General features: G+C 52.4%; 1 protein-coding gene across 1 annotated transcript in view; it reads left to right on the forward strand.

Annotated features, from left to right (window-relative positions):
• The first annotated feature begins 7,658 nt into the window (after window positions 1–7,658).
• Window positions 7,659–19,400, forward strand: part of LOC140394804 (cyclic nucleotide-binding domain-containing protein 2-like) — a 159,051-nt gene continuing 147,309 nt past the window's right edge. Inside the window, 2 exon segments of the mRNA XM_072481993.1 lie at window positions 7,659–7,922; window positions 12,366–12,401. Coding sequence (XP_072338094.1) covers window positions 7,797–7,922; window positions 12,366–12,401 — 162 coding nt within the window. The 5' untranslated portion in view covers window positions 7,659–7,796.

Raw genomic sequence — 19,400 nt, forward strand, 5'->3', positions numbered from 1 at the left:
GTGTCTTCACGTATTAATTTTGATTCGTGTGATCTGAACTCTTAAGGGGTTGGAGAGAAATTTGTGTTTTTCTTTTCCCATGTTGGTCCTGGAGTTTTCGGTTTTACTTTCCTCTCCCGGGCAATGATATGGCTTGGGAGATGGGAAGGGAGGTTTAGCCATAATGCTGCAGTTATCGAGCATGGGGCAGGCTTGATGTACCAGCTCATCTTTCCCTGCCCATCTTTTTTTTTGGATGGTATACTTATTGTGTTGAGTGGGCATGCCCTGGCAGGACAAAATCATGAATCAGTTCTCTCAAAGACAGAGCTCTTACACTTCTTGGCACCAATCAAACATAGGCAGCTTTGTTGATGCTGGCAGGTCCAGAGGCTGGAAGACTGTTGCATACCCAAGAACATCGCCTATGGTAAAGTAGCCAGAGCCAAACAGCCAGTGGGGGTAGGCTCAATTTCAAGGATGACACAAAATCCCTAAATATCAGGGGTCACTAGCTAGCGAAAGTGGGCAATGGTGACCGGTGCCACCTGAGGGCTGGCGATGCACGATGGCTGCAGTAGCTTGCTTGGCTATTTCACAGGACAGTTAAGAATCAACCAATTGCTGAGGGTCTGGAGTCACATGTAGGCCAGACTGGATAAGGGTAGCAGATTTCCTTCCCTAAAGGGGTATTTGTAAACCAGGTGGGTTTTTGCAACAATTGATAGTTTCATGGTCACCACTACTGAGACTAGTAGAATTTTTAATTAATTTAAATTCCACCAGCTGCCATGGAGGGCATTTGAACCCCTGTCTCCCAAGCATTAGCCTGGGCCTTTGGATTACTGGTCTCATGATATTACTCACAATGGCACCGCCTTCCCTGGAAGATGAAGTGAGAACATGAATCAGACAACGGGTGTAGGCATGGGTTCCGACATCTGAGAGTGGGAAGGACTTGGGCCCGTGTGGAAAAGACAGGCCATACACAATCGCACAGCGGCCAGTCAATTAGAGATGCTGAGGAAGGAAGTGTATGAAGCCCCTATCAGCTGATGGGGCCGAAGATCCATACCCCATTTACCTTTTGAGTACCCAATTCGGGTTTTTTCCAATTAAGGGGCAATTTAGCGTGGCCAATCCACCTACCAGGCACATCTTTGGGGGGGGGGGGGGGGGGAGAAGAGACCCACGCAGACACGGGGAGAATGTGCACAGTGACACAGGGCCAGGATTGAACCTGGGTCCTCGGTGCCGTGAAGCAGCAATGCCAACCACTGAGCCACCGTGCCACTTCCATAAGCCATTTACAAATGGTACCGGGACAGACATCCACTCTCTGCAGGGAAAGATGAGCTGGTACATCAAGCCTGCCCCATGCTCGATCACCATCAGTCCGTCTGTGTGTGTAACATAAGATGCCTGTAACTACTGCCACTCACCCCGGCATGTGTTTTCTCGTATCTCTGGAGCTGCTGTTTCTGATCCCTGGCAGTGTTCCATTTGCACTCAGGCGGTGAAGTGCCATTATAATGCTCCCTGGCCCCCACAACCCAAAGATGTGCAGGGTAGGTGAATTGGCCATGGTAAGTTGCCCCTTAATTGGAAAAAAATGAATTGGGTACTCTAAATTGGGGGCAGCACGGTAGCATTGTGGATAGCACAATTGTTTCACAGCTCCAGGGTCCCAGGTTCGATTCCGGCTTGGGTCACTGTCTGTCTGGAGTCTGCATATCCTCCCCGTGTGTGCGTGGGTTTCCTCCGGGTGCTCCGGTTTCCTCCCACAGTCCAAAGATGTGCAGGTTAGGTGGATTGGCCATGATAAATTGCCCTTAGTGTTGGGTGGGGTTACTGGGTTGTGGAGATAGGGTGGAGGTGTTGACCTTGGGTAGGGTGCTCTTTCCAAGAGCCGGTGCAGACTCGATGGGCCGAATGGCCTCCTTCTGCACCGTAAATTCTATGATGATGAGACACATCTTAAAGTAGTGAATCAGGTCAGGTTGAGGAAAGGTTAGTCAGGTTTTCCACTCGGGGCTGGATTCAAAGACAAGAGTGGCTGCAATTCTGATTAACAAGTGGGTGGCGTTTGAGGTGGGGAGGATAGTCTCGGATGTGGGAGGTCGATATATCATGGTTAGTGGCAAGCTGCAGGGTATGAAGGTAGTGCTGGTCACTATATGCGCCAAATTGGGACAATGGGGATTTTATAAAGAGGGTGCTGGGGAAGATTCCGGACCTGGATTCGCACAGGCTGATTATGGGCGGGGATTTCAACACTGTTATTGATCCAGGCCTGGACCGGGCATGCTCTAGAAGGGCAAGGTGCCAGCAATGGCAAAGGAGCTGAAAGGGTTCATGGAGCAGATTTGGGGAGGGGGGGGGTGTGGATCCATGGAGATTTAGGCAGCCAAGGAATTTTCTTTTTTCTCCCACGCACACAAGGTGTACTCCCGGATAGATTTCTTTGTTGTGGGCAGGGCACTGTTGGGCAGTGGTGGTGGACACGGGGTATTCGGCGATTACGATCTCAGACCATGCTCCGCACTGAGTGGACCTTCGGGTCAGTATGGATAGCAAGCAGTGCCCGCAATGGAGGTTGGATGTGGGGCTGTTGGCGGACGAAGCGGTGTGCGAGAGGCTGAGGAAGTGCATGCTGAACTACCTGCAGGTAAACGATACAGGGGAAGTCTCCGCAGCGGTGGTCTGGGAAGCGCTGAAGGCAGTGGTGAGAGGAGAGCCGATCTCGATCTGGGCGGGACAGGACGGATAGGGCAGAAACGGACCGACTGGTAAAAGAGATTCTACGAGTTGATAGGGGGTATGCGGAGGCTCCAGAGGCAGGGCTTTTAAGGGAACGCCGGAGGCTGCAGGCGGAATTTGGTTTGTTAACCACCGGGAGGGCAGTGGAACAGCTCAGAAAGGTGAAGGGAGCGATCTACGAGCACGGGGAGAAGGCCAGCAGGATGCTTGCACTGCAGCTCAGAAAGAGGGAGGAGGCAGCTAGGGAAATAAGGAAAGTTGTTGACGGGGATGGGAACTTAGTTGGGGACTTGGCAGGGGTGAGCAAGACCTTTCGTGAATTTTATAGCAGGTTGTACAGGTCGGAACCCACTGTGGGGCCAGAGGGGATGAGGCACTTTTTGGATGGGCTGACTTTCCCGAAGGTGGATGGGGAGCTGGTAGAAGGGCTGGAGGCCCCGATCAGGCTGGAGGACCCGATCGGGCTGGAGGAGATAGTGGCGGGTTTGAAGGCCATGCAGTCGGGTAAGGCCCTGGGACCGGACGGGTACCAAGTCGAGTTCGATAAAAAGTTCTCCGGAATATTGGGGCCAGTGCTGATGAATGTCTTTTAACGGGGCGAAGGAAAGAGGGACTCTACCCCAGACGATGTCACAGGCCATGATCCCGCTCATTCTGGAAAGGAACAAGGACCCGGAGCTGTGTGGTTCTTATAGGCCGATTTCCTTGCTGAACGTGGATGCCAAAATTCTGGCCTCTAGGATTGAGGACTGTGTCCCGGACGTTATAGTGGAAGACCAGACAGGGTTCGTTAAGGGTAGGCAGCTGGTGGCTAATGTAAGAAGGTTGCTAAATGTGATCATGATGCCCCCGGAAGGTAGGGAAGTTGAAGTGGTAGTGATGGACGTGGAAAAAGCCTTCGACCGGGTCGAGTGGGATTACTTAAGGGAGGTGCTGGAGCGGTTCGGGTTTGGAAGGGGCTTTGTTGACTGGGTCAGGTTGCTTTACCAGGCTCCGGTGGCGAGTGTACGGACAAACAGGATGACTTTGGACTATTTCAGGCTACACCGGGGGACGAGACAGGGCTGTCCCCTCACCCCAGTGCTGTTTGCGATGGCGATAGAGCCGCCGGCAATTGCTCTGAGGGCCTCAAGGGGCTGGAAGGGGTTTGTCCGGGGGGGGGGGGGGGGAGCACAGAGTTTTGCTGTATGCGGATGACTTACTGTTGTGTGTCTCAGACCCAATGGAGGGGATGGGGGAAATGATGGGAAGCTTGGGGGAATTCGGCCGGTTTTCGGGGTATAAGCTCAATATGGGGAAGAGCGAGTTGTTTGTGGTTCAGGCAAGAGGTCAGGAGAGGCGACTGGGGGAACTGCTGTTTAGAGTGGTAGGGGACAGTTTCAAGTACTTGGGTATCCAGGTGGTGAGGGACTGGGACAGGCTACATAAATTGAACTTGGCCCGGCTGGTGGACCAGATGAAGGAGGATTTCCGGAAATGGGATGCGCTCCTGTTGTCTCTGGCGTTTAGGGTGCAGTCGGTAAAAATGACAATCCTCCCAAGGTTCCTATCGTTTTCCAGTGCCTCTCCATCTTCATCCTGCGGTCCTTTTTTAAGCGGATAATAAGATTATCGTGAGCTTTGTGGGGGGGGGGGGCAAGTGAAGAGGGCAATGCTCGAGCGGAGTCGGTGGTGGGGGGGGGGATGGAGGGCTGGCGCTGCTGAATTTCAGCAATTACTACTGGGCGGCTAATATAGCCATGGTTAGGAGGTGGCTGGTGAGAGGTGAGCCGGCGTGGGTGCGCATGGAGGCGGCTTCTTGTAAGGGCACACGTTTGGGGGCATTGGTGACGGCGCCCCTGCCGTTCCCGCTGGCGTGGTACTCCACCAGTCCAGTGGTGGTGGTGGCCCTGAGAATCTGGGGCAGTAGAGGAGACCTGTGGGAGCAGAGGGGGCATCGGTGTGGTCCCCAATCTGCGCTAACCATCGGTTTGCCCTGGGGAGGATGGACGGGGGGTTCCGAATTTGGCGGAGAGCGGGGATTGAGAGGATGGGGGACTTGTTCTTGGAAGGAAGCTTCCCGAGTATGAGAGCGCTGGAGGAGAAGTTTGCATTGGCTGGGGGAAATGAATGCCGATATTTACAGGTACGGGACTTTCGGAAGCAGGTACCAACCTTCCCACTCCTCCCGCTAAGGGGGATTCAAGATGGGGTGGTCTCTGGAGGATGGATAGGAGAGGGGAGTGTCTCGTGCATATATGAAGATTATAGGTTCGGAGGAGACGCAAACCGAGGAGCCGAAGCGAAAGTGGGAGGAGGAGCTGGGGGGCAGAGATGGAGGAGGGCCTCTGGGCGGACGCGTTAGGAAGGGTCAATGCTACCGCAACATGTGCCAGGCTCAGCCTGATCCAATTTAAGATTGTTCACCGGGCTCACATGGCAGTGGCCCAGACGAGCAGATTATTTGGGGTGGAGGATAGGTGTGCGAAGTGTGCAGTGGGGCCAGCGAACCATGTCCATATGTTCTTTGCATGCCCTAAACTCAGGGAATTTTGGCAGGGGTTTGCTGACGCCATGTCCACATTATTAAATATGAGGGTGGCAATGAGTCCGGAGGTGGCGATTTTTGGGGTATCGCAGGACCCGGGAATCCAGGAGGAGAGAGAGGCGGATGTTCTGGCCTTTGCTTCCCTGGTAGCCCGGAGGCATATATTGCTGGCATGGGGGGACTCAAAGCCCCTGAAATCAGAGACCTGGCTTTCAGACATGGCAGGCTTCTTCTGCCTGGGGAAAATTAAGTTCGCCACGAGAGGGTCTCTGCTGGGGTTCGCCCGGAGGTGGCAACCATTCGTCGACTTCCTCGCAGAGAACTAATTGTCAGCAGAAAGGCCGGGGGGGGGGGGGGGGGGTCGGTAGGTTTGCGTAGGTTAGGGGGGTAAGTAATGGCAAGACCTGTGGGAGAGGGAGGTGGAATTTGCACTATGTTTATATTTTCCTTGTTATGTATATTGTTCATTTTGTTGCCGTTGAAATGCCAAAGAAATACCTCAATAAAATGTTTATTTTTTTAAAAAGCAGTTTAGTTGGCACGCACTAGGTTTGTTAGTGTCACATCATGCCACATTGCTGAAATTGTCCTCACCTTGTAACTTATTTACCCACCTAAAAGCATAAACACATTTTACATGCAGCATTCTCATGTTTGGTGTTACTCTGGGGCATGTGTCCGTGATCACTGATCCATTTGAAAAAGGATTCTTCAAAAAGGCACGAACCACTGACCTAGAAAGATAAAAACCAGTTTCTTTTTTAAAATAAATTTAGAGTACCCAATCAATTTTTTCCAATTAAGGGGCAATTTAACATGGCCAATCCACCGAGCCTGCACATCTTTGGGTTGTGGGGGTGAAACCCACGCAAACACGGGGAGAATGTGCAAACTCCACACGGACAATGACCCAGAGCCGGGATCGAACCTGGGACCTCGGCGCTGTGAGGCAACAGGGCTAACCCACTGCGCCACGAAATACCCATTTCAGTTAAACAAAATAAGTGTCAGCCATTTGCTGGTTCACTCCTTGGGAAAATGCCTTGATCACTCAGAGTCAAGCTGCTGATATAAATTTTCAAACAATGGCAATTGACTGTCAGTCACCATCAACTGGTGCATCCTCCATGACAATGCCTCGACCAAACAGAATCCACTTGTTAACCAATCTTCTCATACGGTATAAAATTGTTGATTTCCCTGACATTGTATCCTTGTGACTATCCCAATGAGTGCAAAATGAAAAGCTTTGATCAAAAAATGTCATATCAGCAGCACTAAGACACAGGCAGCAGACACATGGCAACATAACCATCTCCCAAGTGCCCTCCAAGGTCACACAACACCCTGCTGTACAGGGCTTCATGGTCACTGGGTCAAAATCTTGGAACATTGGATTAATCTAGGACAAAGGTTCGGCACAACATCGTGGGCCGAAGGGCCTGTTCTGTGCTGTATTTTTCTATGTTCTATGTAACTTCCTCCCTACACCAGATGAAGTGCAGCAGATTAAGATTGCAGCTCATCACCATCTTCTTGGGGCAACCTCGCCAATGAGACCCACACCTTGTGAATGGATTTAAAAAACAGGACCCCCTCCCTAATCTGAATTATAACTCTCCCAGTTTATCAGAGTGGAAAGCGATAACTACAAGTGGTGTTGATACAAGTCCACAAAGCAACCCACTTACTTAGCACCACTTCCACAGTCTCACCCTCCACCACCGATGCACAGTGGCAGCCATGTGTACCATCTACAAGATGCATTGCAACAACTCACCAAGGTTCCTTCAAAAAGAACAGCAGACACATGGGAACACCACCACCTGGAGGTTCCCCTCCAAGTCACTCACCACCCTGACTTGGAAATATATCGCTGTTCCTTCAGTCACTGGGGCAACATCCTGGAACATACCCCACCTAACGAGCACTGTGGATGGTGTACATACACCACAGGGACTGCAGTGGTTCAAGAAGGTAGCTCGCCACCGTCTTCTCCAGGGCAATTGGGGGTGGGCAGCAAATGCTGTCCTCCCAGCATGGCCAGATCCCACCAATCAATTTTTTTAATGTCTGACTCTGGAAGTGGTGTTGGCACAAGACCGAGGTGGCACTGTGGGATTTATTGCTATGATCTGGATATTACTGATGCCGGTTTAGATTTTGCGGTCTGTTTACTGGAACAAGTTTCAATCCTTTGTCAACATGATTGAAGCATTTGAACTCAAAGTCAAGAGAAGGGCGTTTAAAAAAAAACAAGCGTCAATCAGCTTGAAATCAGGGCGAGCTCCCAACCCTTTCTGCTGGGTCAATCCCTGGGCTGGGCTGGGCTGGGGAGGGGACTTCTCCCCCCCCCCCCCCCCCCCCCAAGGGGAGGACCAGCCAGGGCGGCTCCCAGCCGGTCAGAGCTCTCAGGGGGGTTGGAGTTGGAGTGAGGCAGAACACTGCACCTGTTCCAACTCCCAACGGCGGCTGGCATTTCGAAAGTCGCAGCTGGGAAAGCTTACGAGAGGGAGCACACGAGGAGCTCATGAGTGATGAAGCTTTAGCTGGAGAGAGAGAGAGGAGGGGAGAGATGAGCTCGACAGACGACACCTCCGACTCGTCCAGAAAAAGCAGCGCGAACGCGGTCTCCCTAAAACAGGCCCAGCCGCAAGTAAACGCAGCTAAATCAATCCGAGAATACAGCCCCTTCGACTTGAATGAGATCCACCTTAGTCTTGACTTTATTGCTGCTTCTGGAGTCTGTCCCCGCTCACCGGCTTTTAGAAAACTTGTGGAAAAGAAATCCTCAAAAGGGAATCTCCCACGCAAAGCCTGGTCTGACCGCACAGACGGAAGGAGGCCATTCGGCGCTTGGAAATGGGCCCTGCTCGTGTTCCATTCCCCCTTTTGGAGAGCTACTTGTGGAGTTTGCTTCTCCCTTCCGGGAGCCCATTGGTTGGTGACCAGTCAAGAGATGTGTGATGGACGCACTACATTTCTTCACTGGAGAGAGACCCCGCACAAGTGTATTTAATTCTTAGAGGGAGCCCCAAACTGCCGCCTGCTCGCGCTGGGCCCAGCCAGTCAGTCCCCTGTGAGCCCGGGGCCAACCCTTGGCTTGGAATTTATTTTCAAACCTCGGGGCACAGCAACATCTCCCCCACTACTTCCAAAATAAACGTTACTCCCCAGTTTAACCGGTACTTTTTACAGTTGGCAGTTGACAAGAATTTTAACTCTTAAAAGAATCGAAGCAAACAAAGCCGGTTGGGTGTTGCCAGAGTTTCAGAATAAGGGGGTCTCCCGTTTAAGACGGAGAAGAGGAGAAATTTCTTCTCTCAGAGAGTCGTTAGTCTGTGGAATTCTCTTCCAGAGAGAGCTGTGGGGGCTGGGGCTGGAGCAATTAATATTTTTAAGGTTCAAACGATAGGGAATCTAATATACAGGCAGTCAGGAGGTGGGGTTGGGTATGTTATTGTGATGTTGCTTCTGTCGGACTGCTCTGTTGTTTAGAATGTTTAAATGTTAAAATTATAAATGCTTCAATAAAATGTTTTCTAAACGAAAAAGAATATGTTTAAGGTTGAGCTGGACAGATTTTTGAAAGACAAGGGAGTCGAGGGTTATGGGGTCAGACAAGAAAATTAAGTTCAGACTACAACCAGATCATCCATGATCTTATTGAATGACAGAGCAGGCTCAGAGGCAAATTACCTCATCCTGTGACAACCAGGTTGTTGCTTCTCTGAACAGTCACTTTCTATCATCCATTCCCTTCCTACAGTTTGGGAACTATTTGAACCAATATGAATACATTACCTCATTCTCTATCATTCCCTAACCGTGTTATTAACCGTGTCTCCTGATAACCTTTCCAATTTAATCCGGAATGGTCTCCCTCATCGTTTATCCTGCCGCTGTCTTGCCATCCGGCTTGGTTTAAGATGGTATTCTGCCATTAAGTTAGCGTGATTACCCCTTGCCAGTTCAAATGGTGCTCTTTACAGTTGAAACTGCTGGTTGTCATGTCAATTTCCTTTTGGTTAACATTGGAACTTTTCTTCTTCCACACATCCCTCAGGATTGCCTGAAATGGTAACAAGTATTGAAAAGGTAGACAGGACATTACACTAAACTGTGACAGCAACTGTGGAGGCTGCAGATTAGAAATCAGTAAAAGGCAAACATAGATCAGTCGTGATCTCACTGAATGACGGAGCAGACTTGATGGGCCGAATGGCCCACTATGGTTCTACATGGTGTTATAGTAATGGTAGAATGGCGAGGATAGATTGGAGAGGTTGGGACTGTTCTCCTTGGAGAGAAGAAGGCTAAGAGGACATTTGATAGAGATGCTCAAAATGATGAGGGGGTTGGACAGAGTAGACAGGGAGAAACCGTTCCCGCTCGTAGAAGGATCGAGAGCGAGAGGGCACAGATTTAAAGCAATTTGTAAAAGAAGCAAATGCGATGTGAGAAAAATCTTTTTCACACAAGTGGTTTAGGTCTGGAAAGCATTGCCTGGAAGTGTGGTGGAGGCAGGTTCAATCGAGGCATTCAAGAGGGCATTAGATGATGATTTCAATAGAAACAATTTGTTGGGGTACAGGGAAAAGCCAGGGGAATGACACTAAGTCATAATGCTCGTTTGGAGAGCTGGTGCAGACACGATGGGCTGAATGACCACTTTCTGAACTGTAACAATTCTGTAAATCTGCAAAAACCTTCACAGAAGTGCTATCAACCAACGAACTGAACTTGCTGCAAACAAATGGACGCAAACCGCCTTAGGAACAGCTTGCCTTTATAGCCCTGAGTTCACTGCAGTTCTGACCAACACTACCATGACCTCTACCATAGGTAGGAGAAGGAAACAAGTCCCAAATTCACCCCAGCCCGAACAGGAATCGAAACCCATGCTGTTGTCACCAATCTGATACACACTGACACTGACTGTTCAGCCCCACAAGGGGTCAGAGTTACTGCGGCACCATGCACTCACCATCCATTTTGTAGTCTGCAGCTATGGAGAGTGATCAGAGAGGCTCCAATTTTGGGGGGATCACATGACTGACCAGGAATCTCTCCCGTTCTTACCCTCAGCCACAGGTGTGTGTTTGGAATGATTACAAGTTAACAATGGAACACGGAGTTTCTGGTTCAGAGGCAGGGAAATGACGCCCATGCCGCCCTCCCTCTGTCTTTATAATGAGTCTTTAATGTATTGAAACATTCCAAGGTGCTTCACAGGATTGTTATCAAACCCAAGCCATATGAGATATAATAAATGACCAAAGGCTTTGTCAACAAGGTAGATTTTAAGAAGCGTCTTAAAGGAAGAGAGAGATGGGAAGGTGCAGGGAGGATACCTTGGGGTACAGGTAGCTAAAGGCGTGGCCACCTGTGGTGGGTGATGAAAGTCTGGCATGTGCAGGTTGTGAGGGCTGGAGGAGATTGCAGAGACAGGGAGGGCTGAGGCCATGGAAGGATTTGGAAACAGGGTTGAGAATGTTAAAATCGTGGTGGTTGCATAGCTGGAAGCCAATGTATGTCGGTGAGCAGAATGTGAACTGTGATACAGACAGCTGAGAACTGGATGGGTTCAATAAGGTGACTGCGAGAAGGGAGGCCGGAGAGGCGTTAGATGCTGTGATGGAAGCACAGCACCTTTGTCAATTGCTGAATCAACTGAAGCAAACAGATTCCTCATCTGTACTATCTCACAAACAGAATATCTCAATGTACAGGTTTTGCATCTTGGTCCAGTTTCATCTACCAAATTTCATTCTGTGTTATATTGGCACGAAATTATATCAAGTTTCATATTCATGAAACATTTAATAAATTACAATTGGAATAATTGGGAGTACAATAATGAGCAATTAATGTTCCGATCAACAAACAGCTACAGCTATTCATTCGTAGGTTGTGGGCTTCGCTTACAAGGCCCAGCATGTGTTGCCCATCTCTAGTTGCCTTGAGAAGCTGCTTTCTTGAACCTGCTGCAGTCCATGAAATGTAGGTACATCAACTGTGCAGTTAGAGAAGGAGTGCCAGGATTTTGGCTCTGTGACAGTGAAGGAACGGTGATATATTTCCAAGTCAGGATGGTGAGTGACTTGGAGGGGAACTTGCAGGTGGTGGTACTCCCATGTATCTGCTACCCTTGTCCTTCTAAATGGTAGTGTTCTTGGGTTTGGAAGGTGCTGTCTAAGGAGCCTTGGAGAGTTGCTGCAGTGCATCTTGTAGATGGTACACACGGCTGCTACTGTGCATCAGTAGTGGAAGGAATAAATGTTGAAGGTGGTGGATGGGGTGCCAATCAAGCGGGCTACTTTGTCCTGGATGGTGTTGAGCTTCTTGAGTGTTGTTGGAGCTGCAGTCATCCAGGTTAGTGGGAGAATTCCATCACACTCCTGACTTTTGCCTTGTAGATGGTGGACAGGCTTTGGGGAGTAAGTTAATCTTTGCAAAATTATCAACCTCTGACCTGTTCTCGTAGACACAGAATTTATCTGTCAGTAATGTTAGGATAGAAGGAGAACCAATAAAATTGGTCCCTAATACCTCTGGGAAGTCTTGGCTACCATCTTGCTTTTTCACAAAACTGAGGAAATTGTGAATTAAGAATTGTAAAAATGTATAAAATTTATTATATTTATCTAATGTTTGAAATGTGTCTAACAAGAGGCGTGCGCAGAAACTGTTCTATTCCTGAGGGCCTTGAGGTCAGAGCCATCAATTGAACGATGAGGTTAAATTATGTTGCCAGTTACAACCTCCAAAATGTGCACATTTCTGTACCAAACTCCAAAAATGCACAAGTGCCATTCATGGCAAGCAAGAAAATCTCTGCAACCCCTTGAATGGGCTGAGAGCTAGCTCCTTCGAGTCCAATGAACTCCGCTATGCCTTGGGAGTCTGGGATGGAGCACATGTAATAAACTAGGATTGGGTTGTTTAAAAGTATCTGGTGGACGCACAGTGACTGCTGCATCCAAACCTGACACACCAGGTACACATCTCTCATGTACTACCCAATTCACCACCCTCTGCCCACCACACTACCAGCCTCTTTGTTCAAATCCTGTTTCTTTTATTGTTGTCTCTGCAGGATTCTGCACCTGAACATGAGCAGAGCCATCATCAAGTGAGTTATTGTGTTAATATTTACTTAGGTTTTAGAATTCATTTGCTATTGGTTCATGCCAACAATCCCATAACAGGACTGAAGTGTGGCTTCATGACAATCCCAAAGTGTGGAATAATGGGCGTGATCTACTGGCCGCATTGCGCTCGAGCTCCTCAGTGCAGAACACGGGGGCAGCCTCCGCTGTGTGTTCCCCTCTGAGGCCCCCGATCTAACCGGGGGCTTAAAATAGTGTTTTTCAACACTGCAAGCGCACCTCCGGGTGCGGCTATGCAGAGCTAGGTCGCATGTTCGGTAGCTCCCGCTTGGAACGGACTTTTGGGCTCTTTACAGGGCCCCCCCGGCATTTGTTTGACATTTCCCGGTGTGGGAAGAAGACTGCAACACTCCCCCGACAGTGTCCCCCAGGAATGGTATGTCTCTTGGTTACCAGACCCGACAGAAACAGTAAAAGATTTGGCTTTAACTGCAGGATAAACAAAGCCTCTTCCAGCATGCAGGCGGGGGAAGGGCAAGCTTGGAGGCTGCAAGCTGACTTGAGGGCCTTTATTAAAGGTGAATTCCAGCAGCTGAGGGAACAACTGTGAAAAGATCTACCAAGACCACTGAAGAAGCGGGGACGAGGCTTCCGGTGGCGGCCATGGAGGAATAGGTCGCGCATTCGGCAATTCCCGCCTGGAACGTACTCTCAGACCTTTTTCAGGAGTTTCCACAGACTTTGGGGCAGATTGGTGAAGCGAACACTGCCAAAAGGATTCCCTCTCGAGACTTCCGGTTGCGGCTTTGCGGAGCTAAGTCGCACATTCGGTGGCTCCTGCAAAAACTGACTTTTGGGATATTTTCAGGGCCCCCAAGGGCACTTTTTCGGCGTTTCCCGGTGTGGGAAGGAATTAATAATAGCTCCCCGTCAGTATATGGCTTTAACTAGGAGCAGGGCGACAAAAAAGATGGTGGTGGACCGGAAGAAGGGAGGGAAGAAGGACAAAATGGCGGTGGGCGGAGACCAGGCAGCGTGGAGGCAGTGGGCGGAGGAGCAACAGGAGGGTATCCAGCGCTGCCTCAGAGAGATTAAAACGGACCTGCTAGAGCCGATGCAGGCTTCTATTGATAGGCTGCTGGAGACACAGACGGCCCAGGGGGTGGCGATCCGAGAGGCTCGACAAAAGATCTCTGACAATGAGGACGAGATCTTAGGCCTGGCGGTAAAGGTGGAGGCGCTCCACAAGAAATGGCAGGAGCGGTTCGAGGAGATGGAGAATCGGTCGAGGCGGACGAATCAGAGGATTCTGGGCCTCAATGAGGGGCTGGAGGGGCCGGACATCGGGGCCTATGTGGTCACCATGTTGAACTCGCTGATGGGAGCGGGGTCCTTCCAGGGGCCCCTGGAGCTGGAAAGGGGCCCACAGAATGTTGGCGAGGAGGCCCAAGGCTAACGAGCCTCCGCGGGCGGTGCTGGTGCGGTTCCATCGGGAGTGTGTGCTCAGGTGGGCCAAGAAGGAGAGGAGCAGCAGGTGGGAGAACGCGGAGGTTCGAATATACCAGGACTGGAGTGCGGAGGTGGCGAAGAGGAGGGCCGGGTACAATCGAGCGAAGGCGGTGCTGCACAGGAAGGGGGTGAAGTTTGGCATGTTGCAGCCGGCGCGACTGTGGGTTACCTACAAGGACCGGCACCATTATTTTGAGTCTCCGGATGAGGCGTGGGCCTTTGTTCAGGCCGAGAAGCTGGACACAGACTGAGGGTCAGGATGGGCGATTGGGGACTGCGGTGGATATGTTATGCCTATTTTTGGTTCCGGGGGGGGGTGGCCTTTGCATTGTTTTGGGTTTCTTTTTCTTTGTGTTTTTCTCTTTCGGGTTGGGGAGGGTGGATGGGGCGGGTTGGGCACTGTTTTGGTTGGTGGCGGGGCCTGGTAGGTGGAGAGCGCGGGCATTTTTCCCGCGCCGAAGACTGGGCGGGGCGGGGAAGCGAGGATTGTTTCCCGCGCTTAGAACGGAGGGGGGAGGGGGAGAGCCTGTGGATTGGGAGCGGGAGAGGAGGGTGTGCCACACAATGGGAGGAGTCGAAGGGGAGGCGGGAGTGGCTGGTGTCAGCAGGAGTCAGCTGACTTGCGGAAGTGCAATGGGGGGAGTAAACCAGCTAGGATGGGTCCTAGCCGGGGGTGGGGGGGGGGGGGGGGGGGTCGAGTTGCTGCTGCTAAGGTCAAGGAGGAGCTGGAGCGAGTGGGGGGGGGGTCGAGATGGGGGGGTGCCGCTGTGGGGAACGGGCCGGGTGTGGGGGGCGGGTAGCCCCCTGATCCGGCTGATAACCTGGAATGTAAGGGGACTGAATGGGCCGGTTAAGCGGGCCCGCGTGTTCGCGCACCTGAAGGGGCCCAAGGCGGATGTGGTTATGCTCCAGGAGACACACCTGAAGGTGGCAGACCAGGTAAGACTGAGGAAAGGGTGGGTAGGTCAGGTGTTTCACTCGGGGCTAGATGCCAAAAATCGAGGGGTGGCGATCTTGGTGGGAAAGAAGGTGTCATTCGAGGCGTCGAGCATTGTGGCAGATAATGGCGGTAGGTACATAATGGTAAGTGGTAAGTTGCAGGGAGAGAGGGTGGTACTGGTCAATGTGTATGCTCCGAACTGGGACGATGCAGGTTTTATGCGGCGTATGTTGGGTCGGATACCAGACTTGGAAGTGGGGGGCCTGATAATGGGGGGAGACTTTAACACGGTGTTGGATCCGGCACTGGATCGCTCCAGGTCTAGGACGCGCAGGAAGCCGGCGGCGGCTACAGTGTTGAGGGGATTTATGGACCAAATGGGAGGGGTGGACCCTTGGAGATTTGCAAGGCCGGGGGCTAGGGAATTTTCATTCTTCTCACATGTCCATAAGGCTTATTCTCGAATCGACTTTTACATTTTGAATAGGGTGCTGATAGCGAGAGTAGAGGATACCGAGTATTCGGCAATAGCCATTTTGGACCACGCCCCGCATTGGGTGGACTTGGAGATGGGGGAGGAGAGGGACCAGCGCCCGCTGTGGCGCTTGGAGGTGGGGCTGTTGGCGGACGAGGAGGTGAGCGAGCGGGTCCAAGGAAGTATAGAGAGGTACTTGGAGGCCAACGACAACGGGGAGGTCCGAGTGGGGATGGTATGGGAGGCACTGAAGGCGGTGGTGAGGGGAGAGCTGATCTCCATTAGGGCCCACAAGGAGCGGAGGGAGCGGGGGTAGAGGGAGAGGCTGGTGGGGAGATGGTGAGGGTAGACAGGAGGTATGCGGAAGAGCCTGAGGAAGGATTGTTGCGGAAGAGGCGCAGTCTCCAGGCCGAATTCGACTTGGTGACCACCAGGAAGGCGGAGGTGCAGTGGAGGAAGGCCCAGGGGGCGGTCTACGAGTATGGGGAAAAGGCAAGCCGGATGCTGGCGCATCAGCTTCGGAAGTGGGACGCAGCTAGGGAGATCGGGGGAGTTAAGGACAGGGGAGGGAGCGTGGTGCGGAGTGTAGTTGGCATCAATGGGGTCTTCAGGGACTTCTACGAGGAATTGTACCGATCCGAGCCCCCACGGGAGGAGAGAGGGATGGGCCGTTTCCTGGACCAATTGAGGTTTCCAAAGGTGGAAGAGGGACTGGTGGCAGGACTGGGGGCCCCGATTGGGCTGGAGGAGCTGATCAAAGGGATAGGAAGCATGCAGGCAGGGAAGGCACCGGGGCCAGACGGTTTCCCAGTCGAGTTCTATAAAAAATATATGGACCTGTTGGGCCCGCTGTTAGTTAGGTCTTTTAATGAGGCAAGGGAGGGGGGGCTTTACCCCCGATGATGTCCCGGGCACTGATCTCCTTGATCCTGAAGCGGGACAAGGATCCCCTGCAATGTGGGTCTTACAGACCGATTTCCTTGCTAAATGTAGATGCCAAGATGCTGGCGAAGGTCTTAGCCACGAGGATTGAGGATTGTGTGCCGCAGATCATCCATGAAGACCAGACGGGGTTTGTGAAGGGGAGACAGTTGAACGCGAATGTGCGGAGGCTTTTGAATGTTATCATGATGCGAGGGAGGGGGAGGCGGAGATAGTGGTGGTGATGGACGCTGAGAAAGCCTTCGATAGGGTAGAGTGGGGGTACCTGTGGGAGGTGCTGAAGAGGTTCGGGTTTGGGGCGGGGTTTGCCAGGTGGGTTAGGCTGTTGTATGAGGTCCCGATGGCGAGTGTGGCCACAAATAGGAGGAGGTCCGAGTACTTTCGGTTGCACCGAGGGACAAGACAGGGGTGTCCCCTGTCCCCCCTGCTCTTCGCACTGGCGATTGAACCCCTGGCTCGCCCCAGGAAGAACAGGTGGAGGGTTTTCGGGGTGGCACAGGGCAGGGATACGAAAGTTGGGGGACCTGTTTGTGGACGGGAAGTTCGCGAGCTTGGGTGAGCTGGAGGAGAAGTACGGGCTTCCCCTGGGGAACACCTTCAGGTACTTACAGGTAAGGGTGTTTGCCAGACGGCAGGTGGTGGAATTCCCACAGCTACTGCCACACACAGTACAGGACAGGGTGCTCTCGGGGGGGTGGGTGGGACTGGGGAAGATCTCGGAAACTTACCAGGTGACGCAGGAGGAGTAGGAGGCCTCGGTGGTGGAGTTGAAAGGTAGGTGAGAGGAGGAGTTGGGAGAGGAGATCGAAGAGGGGATGTGGGCAGATGCCCTAGGGAGATTGAATTCTTCCTCTTCATGCGCGAGGCTCAGCCTCATACAGTTTAAGGTGCTGCACAAGGCACACATGAGCGGGACAAGGATGAGCCGGTTCTTTGGGGGTGAGGACAGGTGTGTTAGGTGCTCAGGGAGCCCAGCAAATCACACCCATATGTTCTGGGCATGCCCAGCGGTGGAGGAATTTTGGAAGGGCGTAGCGAGGACGGTGTCGAGGGTGGTAGGATCCAGGGTCAGACCGGGCTGGGGGCTCGCAATATTTGGGGTGGCAGAGGAGCCGGGAGTGCAGGAGGCGAAAGAGGCAGGAATTCTGGCCTTTGTGTCCCTGGTAGCCCGGCGAAGGATTCTCCTTCAGTGGAAAGATACGAGGCCCCCAAGCGTGGAATCCTGGATCAGCGATATGGCAGGGTTCATTAAATTGGAGAGGGTGAAATTCACCTTGAGAGGGTCGGTACAAGGGTTCTTTAGGCGGTGGCAACCATTCTTAGATTTCCTAACAGAACGATAGACATTGGACAATGGCAGCAGCAAGCCGGGGGTGGGGGGGGTTACTTTATTTTTGTTTATGTTATTTACACTGGAGGGTCTGAGGGGGTGTATACACCTGTTGTGTTAAGTCGGGGTGTTAATATTAATTTATTATTGATGTACGGGGGGGGGGGGGGGGGGGGGAGGGGTTTGTGGGTTGCTTTTTTAGATTGTGTTTTGTACTTAACCCTGTTGGATTCTTTTTTTCTTTCTCATTTTGTTATTGATATTTTATGAAAACCTTTAATAAAAGTTATTTTTTTTAAAACACTGCAAGCGCCAGGAATCACGTGGCTAAATGCTTCCCAAGTGCTGTTAGAGAGCAGTGGGTAACTCTCCCAGCAAAACCCGCTGCAAATGACACTTAGAAACTTTTCCATTCAATCGCGCCAGTCTCCCGTAATTTATACCAGGGTGGGGGGAGGGACAACCAATCACAGCCAGCATCCACTTGTCCTGCTTTCTGTCACATCGATCAGACTCCCCGTCGCGCTCCCTGTCACGCACCCTGTCACGCGCCCTGTCACGCTCCCAATCACGCTACCCGCCACGCTCTCCGTCACGCGCCCCGTCACGCTCCCTGTCACGCGCCCCACCACGCTACCCGTCACCCGCCCTGTCACGCTCCCCGTCGCACTCCCGGTCGCACTCCCTGTCACATCCCTGCCGCATTCCCAGCTGCACCCCCTGTCGCACTCCCTGCCGCACTCCCTGTCACACGCCCTGTCGCACCTCCTGACACACTCCCTGTCGCACTCCCTGTCGCAATCCATGCTGCACTCCCTGTCGCACGCCATGTCGCACTCTCGTCACACTCCCTGTCGCACTCCCTGTCGCATTCCCTGTCGCATTCCCTGTCGCACTCCCTGTCGCATCCTGTCACACTCCCTGTCGCACTCCATGTCGCACACACTGTCGCACACCCTGTCGCACTCCCTGCCGCACTCCATGTCTCACTCCCTGTCTCACTCCATGTCACACTCCATGTCACACTCCCGCCGCACTCCCTGTCGCACTCCATGCCGCACTCCATGTCACACTCCACGTCGCACACCCTGTCGCACTCCCTGCCGCACTCCATGTCTCACTCCCTGTCTCACTCCCTGTCTCACTCCATGCCGCACTCCATGTCGCACTCCATGTCGCACTCCATGTCGCACTCCATGTCGCACTCCACGCCGCACTCCACGTCGCACTCCACGCCGCACTCCACGTCGCACTCCCTGTCGCACTCCATGTCGCACTCCCTGTCGCATTCCCTGTCACACACCCTGTCGCATCCTGTCACACTCCCTGTCGCACTCCATGTCGCACTCCATGTCGCACTCCCTGTCACGCACACCCTGTCGCACTCCCTGCCGCACTCCATGTCACACTCCCTGTCACACTCTCTGTCGCACTCCCTGTCGCACTCCATGTCACACTCCCGCCGCACTCCCTGTCACACTCCCTGTCGCACTCCATGTCACAGTCCATGTCTCACTCCATGTCGCACTCCCTGTCGCACACACTGTCACACTCCCTGTCGCATCCTGTCACACTCCCTGTCGCACTCCATGACTCACTCGCTGTCTCACTCCATGTCACACTCCCTGTCGCACTCCATGCCGCACTCCATGTCTCACTCCAAGTCGCACTCCATGTCACACTCCATGCCGCACTCCATGTCTCACTCGCTGTCTCACTCCCTGTCGCATCCTGTCACACTCCCTGTCTCACTCCATGTCACACTCCCTGTCGCATTCCCTGCCGCACTCCATGTCTCACTCCCTGTCTCACTCCATGTCACACTC

This window comes from Scyliorhinus torazame, chromosome 2 (genome assembly GCF_047496885.1).
Source record: "Scyliorhinus torazame isolate Kashiwa2021f chromosome 2, sScyTor2.1, whole genome shotgun sequence".
In the NCBI taxonomy this organism is placed as follows: Eukaryota; Metazoa; Chordata; class Chondrichthyes; order Carcharhiniformes; family Scyliorhinidae; genus Scyliorhinus; species Scyliorhinus torazame.